General features: G+C 40.7%; 1 protein-coding gene across 10 annotated transcripts; it reads left to right on the top strand.

The window, feature by feature from the left end:
• Positions 1-509: 509 nt before the first annotated feature.
• On the top strand, positions 510-13457 carry LOC111253136 (uncharacterized). Of its 10 annotated transcripts, none has more exons than XM_022812126.2 (15): positions 511-1244; positions 2920-3010; positions 3288-3649; positions 4976-5123; positions 5441-5791; positions 6015-6180; positions 6562-6681; positions 6890-7224; positions 7502-7686; positions 8697-8817; positions 9063-9242; positions 9422-9646; positions 9817-10234; positions 10631-11550; positions 12056-13457. In XM_022812126.2, exons 4-15 carry the CDS (start codon positions 5040-5042, stop codon positions 12428-12430), a joined length of 3480 nt encoding a protein of 1159 aa, XP_022667861.1. In that variant the 5' UTR covers positions 511-1244; positions 2920-3010; positions 3288-3649; positions 4976-5039; the 3' UTR covers positions 12431-13457. The 10 variants fall into 10 exon arrangements, with proteins under 10 accessions (XP_022667868.1, XP_022667861.1, XP_022667860.1 ...); XM_022812125.2 differs by having other exon boundaries at positions 2920-3018; XM_022812133.2 differs by lacking the exon at positions 3288-3649 and having other exon boundaries at positions 510-1244; positions 10976-11550.
• The last annotated feature ends 102 nt before the right edge of the window (positions 13458-13559 follow it).

Genomic DNA, 13559 nt, shown 5'->3' with positions numbered 1-13559 from the left:
AGTCAGCTTGAGCTCGATGGAAAGATCCAACCTAGATATAGCAATATTCCGATCGCCCTATCCACTCCGCCTTGATGGTTTTTAATGTCTCTCCGTAATATCAGCAAAATGGACGGGCGGTGTACGAGAATTAGTCGTATGTCGCTATCCAACAATGACTGTCATGGATGCATCCCTCTAGTTGTCATTCTTTGATGATGGACTGCTCGTGGCCTATCCCAGTTTTAATCGCTTTCTATGAGACCAAAGTCGGCGGTGTGCAACAGCTCATCCGTCTGGATCGATGGACACGTGAGCGGCTAGGGGAAAGGGAACAGTCAAAGCAAGAATGAGAGAGTAACGCTAAACCCTGATAGGCTGCAGCTCAATCGTTGTTCGTATGCGTTTGTGTTATTGTTGTGTCCCGTGACGATGGCCATAGTGATTGTGCTGGCGGCAACTATGATGATGACGATGATGATGCCGCCGCTATGGTTTCGTCTGCTGATGGGAGTGCAGCAACGGCGTTGGTCGTACTTGTACTGTACAATGGTGATGTTGGCTTGGTATTTCGTCTTTTCTGCTTGCTCAAATAACGTCTGCTAGACGCTGCTCGCCGTACACGCATGTAATAGTTGTGCGCTGCCGCCCGTCTGGTATCTACTATATAGATTTACATAGATTCTACTTAGTGTGGTGCTAACAATGACAATTGGTCACCGTGAGACACAGCTAGTTGGTTGTCGCCAAATATAAACATTATTTCGTGTAGTCGGCAGACACAGTCTCGTTATTACAACGTCAACAAGCGCTGTTCAACGAGGAGTCAGATTATCACCGCCGCGGCTGCCGATAAGCATTTTCGTGCTAATGTTGCATGGTTGGGTTCCTTTGTTTGCAACGCAAGTACTGAGTTGAAGAGTGTTTTATTGAATGTATGCGTGAGTTCGCGTGGAGGCGCGTGCCTTTGGCGTATTTCGATTGTGGCTGGCGACGCGAGAACATCAAACCCCACAGCTGTACGGCAAACGACCGACAATAGGCGGCAAACCCAACAGCAGCAGCAGCAGCAGCAGTCTGCGATATCGCGTGCGTGCTTTGCGGATTTCAGTTCTTTCTTTACAGCTGCCCTCCGCTGGCTGGGTTGCAGGAGTGTACCATCCGCGTGGTGTTTTTGTACCGATATATAGCGCCGAGTACAATGAATAGCAGATGGCGGCCGATTTACACCACATTCTAAATGTCCGTCGCTCTTCTTGAGCAAGGTGAGTATATTTTTGTTTTATGTGTACGCTACATGTGGGAAAAGCTGCCGATGCGCCGACTGATATGCATAAACTAGCAAACAGCTATACAAGTACACAATAAACAGGCAGACATCGTTCCTTCTGTCTGATCTACTCATTGAATCTGTGTACCTTCGAATAATACCTGATTGGCCCATTTTTTTTTTTCGTTATTCGTTGACAGGCTAAATAGCAGTGAGTGAAAAAAGTCTTAGCCCTAGAAAAGTGTGAAAAAAGAGAGAAAAGTGTGAGCTCTTCTCACTCCTATTGTTGCTGCTGGTGCTGGTGTTTGGTAATATCCTGTCTGCAGACGGGATCAGTATTCCCTCCTTTGCTTATGCCGACGAATTCGACTGGCAAGGCAAACAAGCGTGGGATCAGCGTGTACGGTGGCGATCAACAACGAGAGAAGACAAGAATCGAATCGACGAAGCAACACTGAAGGAGCGCGCCGTCATAGATGGCAGCCGCTTGGGCCGCATTCGTGCGCCAATTGAAACACCGGCCTTGACTATTCTACACTTTGAGTGCGCCGTATTGGCTGAGCCGCTTGTTAACTATGTGGCAATTTAATAAGAATGACGTTAGTGATGACAATGATTATGACAACTGGTCTACAGACATAGAACGTGCAGTGTTTTTTTTTGGCCATAGCAACCCTCGTCGAGTCGTGTGTAGACTTTCCTGGCCTGCGGCAATTAAGTGCAACGGGATGTGAAACGACTACTGGCTGGTGACTTTAAAAGTCGTTAGGGTGGTTATTTAAATTTAATTTTAGTCATAATACTCATGCAGACATATTTGCTGTTTTTATCAACGACAATTCAATAAGCAATTATAATATAAAATAACAATTTCAAGCTCCATTGAGTTGAACTGTTTTGTCTTACGCCGTGTGAGAGAGTGCGAAGGATGCGCAGTGCTGACGTAGTAGAGCAGTTGACCGGTAGTAAATAGAGAGTTTGACGGGGAGCAGAAACGGGGCGATATGGGTTCGATGGTAGCAGATGGACTTCGATCATCATTTGGACAAGAATCTAATTTATGCATACGCAAGCTATTGCGTAAAACTTGCTTCATAAACTGCAAAGTGAAATTCGTGGATAGTTATGACGACTTTTAACCGAGGTTCAATTATTTTGATAAACTTTGTATGGTTTTCGATAGTTATCATAACCTAAACAGTTGACCCGAGTAAGGCACTGTTTATGTCATTAAGCAAAATCTACTTGGTCGCTTATATGGGGTGCTGAACAAGTGCTAATACATCACCAGTATAGAGTATTTGGTTTAATTTAAAAAAAATATAACGGTTTTTATGGCTTCTGGATATAATAATTTACCTTCGAAAGGACAATTGTTATTGTATTTTCGATGTTAAAGATTGTTCGGTTTAGTCTAGATTGAGCTGTCCTTTGTGACATGTTCGTGTGGCATTTGCCTATAAATAATATGAATACCTGGTAAATACCTGTTTTTGCATTTTATATGTATGCTCTGGTGGTGCGCCGTACAGGGTTATCATTCCTGTGTTGGCTTCAGAGTATCTGGATACACATGTTTTTCTAAGATATACATACATGATCAATAGGATACTGCAGTATTTAGTTACAAGCATGACATTGTCTGTAAATGTCTGTTTATGTGGTTGCAGTGCATATTATGATCGTTTTTGGAGACACACACGCATCGATGGTGTCGGAGTTCTCTCCTTGGAGTCTCGCCGTGATGCCCGCCACCACTTAGTAAGTAGGTAGGTAGGGCTCAATGTTTGCGTGTGTGTATGTGTGTATACGGTTGTAGCATGCACAAAGCGTCTTGGAAATGGTGCTATCTTAGCCACGGACACCACCGATAGGTCGTTGTTCCTTTCTCCCTGCAGAGGAACAACCTTTTACCAGTTAATCAGACAGGCAGCTTGCCTTAGCAGGCTAAAATAGTCTCTGATGATGTTCATGATACTACAGACGCTGCGCTGGCTGTTGTTGTTCAGTCCAGTCTCCCCTCATTTCCTTTTCACAGTTTGCCACGCGACTGAAACCGTGCTAAGCAAGCCACCAGTAAACAGACAGGCAGGCAGGCAAGCCAGGCCAGGCCATCCGACCCAGCCGACCGTCACCGGTCACAGCACCATTCGTATCAAAGAGACACAACTGAATAGAGACGACGCAACGTTCGCTAGCTTGATACTACCTAAGAGTAGCTAAAAGTAGCTGAGAGACACGTTAAGCTACCTCTTAAAGTGGCACAACGCAGCGAGATACGAGTAAATATTAACGAATAGGGAACAAACGGTAAAATGCGACTGACAAACGGACAGATATGATGGGGTGGACCAACGGGATGGCGCGCAGCACCTGTGGCTCTCACATGTCGACGACAGGGTAAACCTCGATGGAGATACGGAAACTAGAAATAGTTGATTCCGTTGCTCTGCTGCACCAGCTATTATATATCCACATAAGCCGAGGTGGATGCTTTTAAGTTGACTTTGGCTTGCTTTTCAAGATCATGAATATTTTATAGTGAATTATACTAGAGCAAAACAGCCACAAAGTCACGCAGTTCCGAAGGAAGATATGAAAGAACACTAGCCAGATGTATAGGGTGAATATGCCGGCTAAAAATATACGAAAACATGTCGGTTAGTCACTATTATGATTGTAGATGATTCTTGAGTTCAGAAAACATTTGTTTAAAATGTCTACGTTAGTCCAGATGTAGGGATGATTAAAAAAGATGGACGATCTTTAATCCTTTCATTTTACAACGGACTTTAGGGTGAACGTTCCCTCAAGATGCGTGCCTCTCTATTGCTTATAGTTCATCAGCGGAGTTCTTAGATATCGTCTTGTCGACGGTATGTCGAGACGACATGCGTCCAAAGAGAAGTAGCAAAGCTAATACTGCTGATACTTTATGGTATACATCAGTTGAACATTAAATTCTAATCTTCATGTTTTTTATAGGGAAGCGCTCGAACTTATTATTGTTATAATAACGTGGGTGGCATTTCGTAGATGGTAATGAGTTATGTAGGTTTCCGTTAAGCCTCAGTGTCTACCCTAATAAAAATACAGCTGAATTGAATTAAATAGCTTTATTAATTGGCATTCACGCTAAGGATTTTATCAAAGGTTAAAAAAGGACTGTATACGGAGTCATTGCCGTTGCGAACATGAACTGGTTTAGCATCTTCAATTAATCAGGAAAAATAGAGCAGTTTTGCCATCCCAGCTTTGTTTTTTGAAGAAGACCGGTTTCTGGCACGAGAGTCTTGTTATAACACCTAATTGGCAGACTAATTAGTTATTACGCGGAACTACAGCATCATGGTCAGTGGTTAGCTATTGGAAAATTATAAAGAATACACATATTGATAAGATCGGGGCAAGCTAACTACTCAGATGCCTAAATTCTGCATATTATGTTAAAAATTATTTTCTTTACTCCCAGAAACTTTAGAAATATATGTCGGAGATAAGATCCGATAGCAGGGGCTCCTAGCCTTTTTCGACCAGCGACTTGGTATATCTAATAAATTTCTCATGAGGTGTCGAGACTTTTACGCCTACGCCTTTAAATTAATATCTGTGTTATTGCTAAAGCAGTGATATTTCATATAAATTCTATTAAGAACAGCAGTACCTTGATGGATGTGTTTAGCTCTTGTTTAACAAAATTGTTTTCTTGCGTCTTTTGTTTCTCAGTGAGCACCAACTGAACTCTCCGATTTCAGGGCGCTTATCAGACTCACATGTTTAGTTCTTAATAATGGAAACTCTAGTTAGTTCATATCTTAGTAAAAAGCTGTCATCCAATGGCGGACCGTCAAAGGCTCCCTCGTTCAGCGAGAACGTAAGTATAGTTCACGATTTCATGTTACATTCTATTCTCGCAGTGTATTAATATTCAATAAACAATTCGCCTTTCCGACCCTAAGATTGCTCCCCAAGTCGAGAATCAGTGTGGAATGATCCTGCCGTATATTCGTCAAGGAGTTCCTCTATTATTTACATTTCATAAAATCTCTGCCTGTTCTTAACATTAAAGAGAGTTCTTCCCCATTGGCAAAAACTGGCAGTTATGATCAAATATGTAATATACCAAGTAGGATAAATCTGGCTAGTTGGATATATTTATACATTGATTTTTATATGCTGTTAACGTTGTAGCTGGAGACCTCAAGCCGAGTGCAGGGTTTGCTCTCTGGTGGAATCACATTCACTCGTGCCGGACCGCAAAACGACCCCTGGTTGAATGCGTTGGCTAAGCTGCCCTGTAAGACATTGTCTTCGGTAGGACCAACGAATCAACGACTTTCACAAAGCGAGCAGACTAGCACAAGTAGTAGTTGGAACTTACCACCAAGTTCCCCGACGACGTCTCAGGTTATCCTATCCGATAAAGCGCAAAAACGGCCTTTGGATGCGATAATAGATGAATTTCAGCAGGAATCACCAGACACTTCCACAAAACATCAGCGAAAACAGGATCATGGACCATCGCCAGGAAATCATTCAAAGGTAATCTTATGTATACATTGTCATGGGAAATGTACCTGAACCGTTTAAATCATGATTATATTAATGCTGATCTCTACATTCTGTTTAAAATCGTCAAAATTGTAAAGGGAAAAGGAAATTAGATATTTCGGTGTTATTGCGGACGCTTGATGAAGAGCTGCTAATACATACGCTTGTCGAAGTTTGCAGGTTAACTAATTTAGTATTTTATTATTTTCACTAGGTCTGCTCGGTCGTATTACGAAACAGCGGTAGCCGAGTGCAAGTGGGACTAACGAATGTTGGGAACACGTGCTACTTCAACGCGATGCTGCAGTGTCTAACAAATTGCAAACCGTTCTACAACTATATTCGCAGTGAGGCACACGATCGAACAATTTGCAGACGAGGTATTTCATTGTTTGTCGCCTTCTTAATGTACTGGTCATTGTCGTGCATTAATTACTATGCAGTGTGTTTTGCAGCAAGTTTTAATTCATTAATTATAATAATAATAATAAATCAACGCAAGGGTGGCGTAAGAGTTTCAAAAGTGAGTGTGTGCACCAAATAAACTTAATCTGACTACTAATCTTAGTGATATATTGTCTGCATGTTGGCATATTTTTTCTTTTGCTTAAGTCTCTAGAAAATAAATTCTAAGCTTTCAGAAAAAATCGCTTTGAAGTTGAAACATATATGTGATGTTACGCATATTATGCAAATGAAGATACTATTTATACAAAAAGCTCTGGACCTTAAAAGTGACTAACGCCTTTTACGAGTTTCAGGTGACCAGTGTGTTTTATGCCTCTTGAAAAGCTTCTGTGTGTCTCAAATGCCGGTGAACCCAAATGAGAAGGTTGTAAGTGGAAGTGTACTTCGAGATCTTCTTGTCAAGATGAGAACTGGTAGGTGTTGACTTTTTTCAATTTAGCTTTTTAGGCGCGATGTATATGTGTTATTATTTAATTGTACTCATGTAGACGAGCGCTCTAACAATCTGTGTCTTTTTCTTGTCTTGAATACATTGCTCCTTTTTAATTTTAGAAGGATACTCGAACATATGGTATTATATTATAAATACGGAAACGTTATGCTGGTAAATCTATGTTTCAGCGGTTCGCCGGTGGAAGATCCACGCACATCAGAGCGTTGACGAAATATTGAGTTACGTGCTGGACTCAATGTGGGATCGGGACATGGCATACTTTGGTGTAACGGATCGTCAGCACACTCCGATGATGGGTCTTTTCGGCACGCTAGTAGAACAACAGTACGCTTGTTCACTATGTGGAGAGGCATCGATATCAACAGTCGTAGAGCCTACGCTTATTCTTGGACTCGTAAATGGAGATCGCCGATCTGTACAGGATCGCCTGCGAATGGAGTATGGGCTCACCGAAACTCTTTCGGAGCCCAAAAGCAAATGTGATGCATGTGGTCAAAGTCGGGTTAGTAGAAAGCACCTAGATATAAATAATAATCAATGAAACTTAGTTCGATGAATATTAGCTATTGCTAGTGTTCTGATCAGTATTACACAGGTGTAGCAATCTGAAGCAGGAGCTAATAGAAAAAAGGTCTCGGAAAAAAAGTTTAAGGATCTGACTGGTTTTCTGTTCATAACTAAGAAAGTTTTGTGCTTAAAATGTTTTTTTATGGTTTATGAGCTTAAACATAAGAAAGAAATCGCATACAGGTTTCACAGACGATATAATTTATTTGCAGACGCCCCGGCCAACAATGAAACGCGTTTTGAAAAATCTGCCTATGATTCTTGTCGTAATGCTAAAGCGGTTCTATGTGATAGATGGGATCTCGCATAAGATCAATCAATTCGTCCAATTTCCCGAATCGCTTGACCTTCGCCCATGCATGGACACGTCAAGTGTCGCTCAAAATTCGCTGTACAGGTAAACCTTTTTAATATATATCTATAACGTCATCTACAGTTATCCAATGAACATTAATACACACTCCTTCTCTGTACTGTTCTTCGTTTGACACACTGTTAACATTTTGACTGTTCCCGGGCGATTGAAACATAATACTTAAAAACTGCATAATCCGCATTATAGTGTTCATTAGTTTTGAGCTGGAAAAGTACATCCACGATTATGTGATTTTGAAAAAAATGAGCAATATCTGATGATTTGCTATTCAGAACTAGAGATTTAGATTTGAACCATAAAGCGCTCTTCACACGGCCGCAAGAAGTAGACGATGATGAACTATAGCTCGCAATAGCCTCAAGGGAAGAAGATGTATTCCCTATGAGCTCAAAGTGCCATTAGCGACTGATTAAACAAAAGTATGTATATCACTGCTGGCACGACAGAAAAAGAGTTATTTCTGTACAAGGCTGATGCCGGACATAAACCACAGGCGTTTTGCGAAAATTGTGAGCACCACACAGTTAAAAAACGGGTAAACTTCGGGGATTCCTAAGGAGGAGGTACCACAAAAAATGATGTGAGATCTACTACTGTACTGGAAGCTCTCTGAAATTTATAAACCGAAGCAGCGACTCAACCGCAGTGATCAACTTTAGTCAAACAATTGCCAAAAAAGATGCTGAGCAGACAAAGGGTGGCGCAAAATACCCTTGTTCTTTAATAAATTTAGAACTCATATGGCTTTGGTAAGCTGGGAAATACTGACAGACCACAAATGGGGTACTTTTAAATCGGAGGATATCGATTCCAAATTAGAAACCAAAGTTCGAAAATAAGTTTATGAATAAACCATTTCCATAGATTCTGTACGTAGATTTGATCTGTTCCACAAACGCCATAGAAAAACTTCAAGAAGCCAAAGAAATTATTTTGTCTCCAGGAAATGTTAGCGGCATTTTAAGTAAACTGCAAAGCGGAATTAGCTTCTGATGGCGTTTTACTAATAACTGCTTAATCTGCGCCAACAGATTGAGTGGCGTTGTGGAACACTGGGGTAAATCTATGACAGACGGCCATTATGTGGCTTACTGCAAAAATTACTGCCAACAAAGACGGGCAGAAGCTTGGTTCTGTCTAAACGATCGTCAGGTAAGATCATATGAGTTACTAAGTTTCTTTTAAAAACAACAATACGTTCATTACGTTTATATAATAATCCTTCTCTTTACGTATATAAAAAATATACGTTTTACATTATATATATATATATATATTTTTTTAAATATATTTTACATCATCTTTAGTTATTATAGTTATCTCTGTTTGTATTATATATCTAAATATTTAGTCGTGTTTAAATTGTCAAGTTGTTTTTGTTCGTTCCATTAAACAAGGTGCGAACCATTGATTCCCGCGAGGTCCTTCAAAAGCAGGCCTACCTGCTATTTTACACAGTACAAGGACAAGCTACAAGAACTATTGACACGGTTTCTCCAGCGAGGGCCGCTGTGATAAATGGTAATGAGGAAAGTTCGAGTGGGACGACGACGATCCGAGAGGCCAAAGTGGCCAAGGTAAGTCGCATTTCTCTAACTAGCCTCTAGAAATAACATACTTGTTTTCTATATAATGAAACGATTACTCGGAATTGTCCAGTATCCTAAAAAAAATTAGTATAAATGTTTCAGTGTTTACTAGTAATTCGAAAGTATATGTATCATCAATCTATGAGTTTATTTTTTATATTTTACAGATTTCTCCTCCAGGCCAACACGCTTTAAAGATCACGAAACTAATTCCGAGTAAATATATTCCTATTGTCGTCCTCAAAAAGGCCAACCCAGACAAACACGGAGTAGTATCTATTTCAGCAACTAGCGCATTGAATAATTCAACTCAAGTAACATTCAGCAAGCAAAAATCAACAGGTCTTCCATTTGTTAATGGGAACGGACCAGCAGCATTAAAGTCACCAATCGTAGGTGTTCCATATCATTTTTTGAATCGACACCCTGTATGTGAAGGACGTTATGTAATACATATAAAATTAATAACTAAAACGAAAAATAGAGTAACGTTGCTCCTTATTTTTGCTCACTGATGTTGCTTACTAACTTGACGTATTCATTTCAATTAATGCTACACCAGTTGAAGATAAATGGACCTAGCAATTCGCAACCAAGTGGTGATGATGATGGTCGTCCCGTATCTGTCCGTGATGGTCGAGATTTGACAGTTTCCAATGTAAACGGATCGGTGGTCAGAGAAGACGCCTCAACTATTTCTGGCGTCGAAACTCAACAGTTTAAAAAGGAGAATGGAAATGGCTACCGAACAACCCCACCCACCACAAGCGTATCTCTTCAGAGAAAGTCACTCTTTGGTAATTTGTCACCAAAGCTGGACTGCCGAACCGAAAAAGTGCTTCAGAACCATCGACGTGATGCAACGTGGTCAAGCCTGGTACCATATGCAAGCAGCAGTAGCGACGATTCTAGCAGCGATGAAAGTGATGACAGGCTAAATACAGTCTCGAATGGCAACTCGAACAACAGCTCCACACTCAGTAAGTTTTCACGACGATAACATAAAGCCAGCTTGGTTGTGGCATTTCATATTTACATGGTTGTCCACTAACAGTTTATCCATTTCTATTGATAAAAATGTCAAACACGCACACATACACAAGTACAGACGTAAGTACATGTGTTCTTGACTAATTTTAGAACTGAACGTGATTGACTCGACCTTTTGACTTCTGTGTGATGTCTGTGTCTCCTGAATTCCTAGTGCGCTTACGTTACAATAAAGTAAGCGGGCTAGGATAAAGAAACAGGTTTATAGGTAGACACACATAGGCTAAGGTAGACCTTGTGTAAACGAAAAAACTACAAAAACCACGGAAGCAAAGAAGGTAATTACTCACCAAAAGATGGATTGTTTCCCTGTTTCTACCTCGTAGAGCGTGGAGCTGTTAGCGCGTTACATCTGTCAGTACCTCGCGCAGCAAGCTCTAGCGGCTGGGTAGTGGATAAGCTGAACGATACTCCATCAGTCAACTCGAATTCCTCTTCATCGCAAAATAGCAATACCGGTTCGTGCAATAACAACACGAACAACAACAACAACAACAGCAGCAGCAGCAGCGTTCATGGCACTAGTCCGGGGTGGAACGTGACGCAAGAGACACATTCGCCGACGACTACAACATCCACGACAACAGGCCCAGTAACAACAGCAACAACAACAACAATAACAACAACAACAACAACAATAATAATCTCACAATCACAAACGTCTACCACAGGTGCAAACGGCGCAGCCATTTGGGGCTTAAAAGCCAGCTTTTCGAACAGCGATGGTGGCGGTGACGAGAGCAGCAGCAACAATAGCAATACCAATGGCGTGGTTAGTAGTCAGAATCATCAACAAGCCACTTCACCCGTAAAGCAAGCAACTCTTACACCGGCAATTAACATGGTGGGAATCAATGGAAATGGACCATCGATACCGACCGTTTTATACACACCTCGCATGCCACCGTCTATGCAACAACAGAACACCCGAATAAGCTCGAAGCCAGATGAAACGTATCGAAAAGCAGAGAGAAGCAGCGTGCCTGCTCCCAACTCAAATGGTATGAGAGAGGTTGTCTATCAAAACAGCACCGACAACTCGCCAAGAAGTTATAAGGGTCAAACAGAAAAGTCAAATACCAATGGTAGCACCAACGGTGGTGATACCAATGGACAACGTGACGGAAGTCTGTTTTCGTATTGGGGCGCAAACTTGCATGAGACTAAGGATGAGAGGGAGCTTTACGATGAGGAGATTGATCAGGGTCGGCAGAAGAAGGTATGCTCAGCGTCTTTCATTTACATTGTAAGTTATTACATTAGGTACCGAAAAGGTATAAATTAATGCAAACCATTAATCAAAGCATAACCTTCCGAAATAAACAAGAGTACTTTAAAATAATTTAAATTCAGATTGATCATTAAAGCAATCTCTACCTCTTTTCTTAGATAGTAATATAGCAATTAAACTTGTAGCATTTCACGAGAACAGATCTCTTACTTCATCTGTGCGCGCCATTCCTAATGAATGATAGGGTTCTAACAATTGAGAAAACATTTTTTGAGAAGGTGAAAAGGTAGTAGAGATAGCTGTTGTTGGTTGTCAGAAAATATTACAGACAATTAAACATATTGAATCGTACTATAAAGGGAATTGAGAGAGTAAAGTGGAATTAATTTGCGTTATTGCTTTAGTCAATGGTTATAGATTCAAACTGAAAAGTGAATAGTGGGTCTGCTATCTGAAAGATTCAATTTTTCTAACAATGTAAAATTATTGTTGTTGTTATCGATAACATAATTTCGATTAGAAACCGGCGCTCTCGTGGAAAAACCAGGCGTCGCGATGGAATAATAAGCATCGGCAGCAAAATCCATTCCAGCGTGAGCAGGATCAGCGGCTTCAAAATGGCAATGGAATTCCAGGAGTTACTCACAATGTTCACTTCAAGAAGCAGCACCACCGTCAAAATCACCATCACTTTATCAGTGGCAACGTCAAACAAAAACTCTGTCGATGGCATCACAATGGAAATGGCGTGCAACGCCATGGCGCGAATGGACACCGTGGCAGCAATGAGCAGAACGGCAATTATCTTCAAAACCAGCATTACAGCAAAGCCCAGCACGAAACTAGTAACTTAAACGGAAAATGGCAACATCAAAGCGATCGTAGTTTCCGTTAAACACAATCCTTGAAAACTATGCTTCCCATTACACCCTCCCGCGTAAATCAATTCATTCCCATAGTATAGGCAGTTGGAGGACAACCTCCCGCACTGTCCTGATGTGGACCGGACTAATCGCCGTTTGTGGGGTGACAAGTGCTTTGTCGATCTCTTGAATTTATAAGGTAGTCGGATTTATGAGAAGGTTTACCGTTGTATTGACTTCGGGGCTCAGATACTGAACGATCTGAGCCAATTGTCGAGTTTGGTGTTGCTAATCAAGAAACATTGACTAGCTACTAGCACCCACTTATTTAGGGGTTGTGGCGCCAACAGTAGTTAGCAGAACCATCTGATAGAGAAGTGAATCGTATTGTGTGGCTGGCATATACTATAGTACTTTGAAATTATTGTTACGATTATTATCCGTTGTTGTGTATTTTTGTCAATAATTACTGACCATCGAAACTGATTGAGTTACCAACGACTAGCTATATTTTGCTGAATGTCCTTTGTTCAACTATCAACATCTCGCGGCTCAACCAGATACAATTAATGGCTTACGGCAATCTATTTCGTTTGTACGGGTCGCCGATTATGGCGGTAATCAATCACTTTTTTGTTTTCTGTGTATTCACTCCGAATAATAATTATTATTATTGGTATCATTAATTTTAATTTATTTTTTAGAAAGAAGTGAAATGGTTTTGACGATGTATGAACTAGAGAAGTACTCGTTAACATGGCTGTAAAATAACACATAGCATTTGACCATATATTTAAAAATGAAAAACTCCGGCAGTAACGTCGGAGGTCTTAATCAAGTGTCGAGAAAAACGAATTGAACCAGCGAAGGCCCCGATGATCTAAGCGAGAAAAACTAGAACTGAGAGTATGTTAAAGAAAACCATATTGTTCACTACCTTATTGACGGTATGCCCAAATCTGGTTTTTAAGTACTGAATAAATATTGTTGTTGGTTTTCACCTTGAAGGTGATAAACAGACATATACACAATATATATATATATATATATATATGAGAACTGAGTGTGTGGATATATATATGCGTGTGTGTGTGTCTGGGTTTGACTTCACTTTAAGTTGAATATTAGGTTACGATTGGCTGGCAGTGAAAGAATAAAAAT

The sequence above is a fragment of the Varroa destructor genome, unplaced genomic scaffold (assembly GCF_002443255.2).
Source record: "Varroa destructor unplaced genomic scaffold, Vdes_3.0 BEIS01000006.1, whole genome shotgun sequence".
NCBI classification, from domain to species: Eukaryota; Metazoa; Arthropoda; class Arachnida; order Mesostigmata; family Varroidae; genus Varroa; species Varroa destructor.
Note: the sequence above shows the minus strand (reverse complement) of the source record. Positions and strands in the feature narration are given on the sequence as shown.

Excerpts from the sequence above, each read along its gene's own strand:
- LOC111253136 (XM_022812128.2), top strand. The coding sequence starts at position 5,040 with ATGGAAACTCTAGTTAGTTCATATCTTAGTAAAAAGCTGTCATCCAAT. Across the intron at positions 5,792-6,014 it reads CGCCAGGAAATCATTCAAAG|GTCTGCTCGGTCGTATTACG; the intron begins GTAATCTTATGT and ends TATTTTCACTAG. Across the intron at positions 7,225-7,501 it reads ATGCATGTGGTCAAAGTCGG|ACGCCCCGGCCAACAATGAA; the intron begins GTTAGTAGAAAG and ends ATTTATTTGCAG.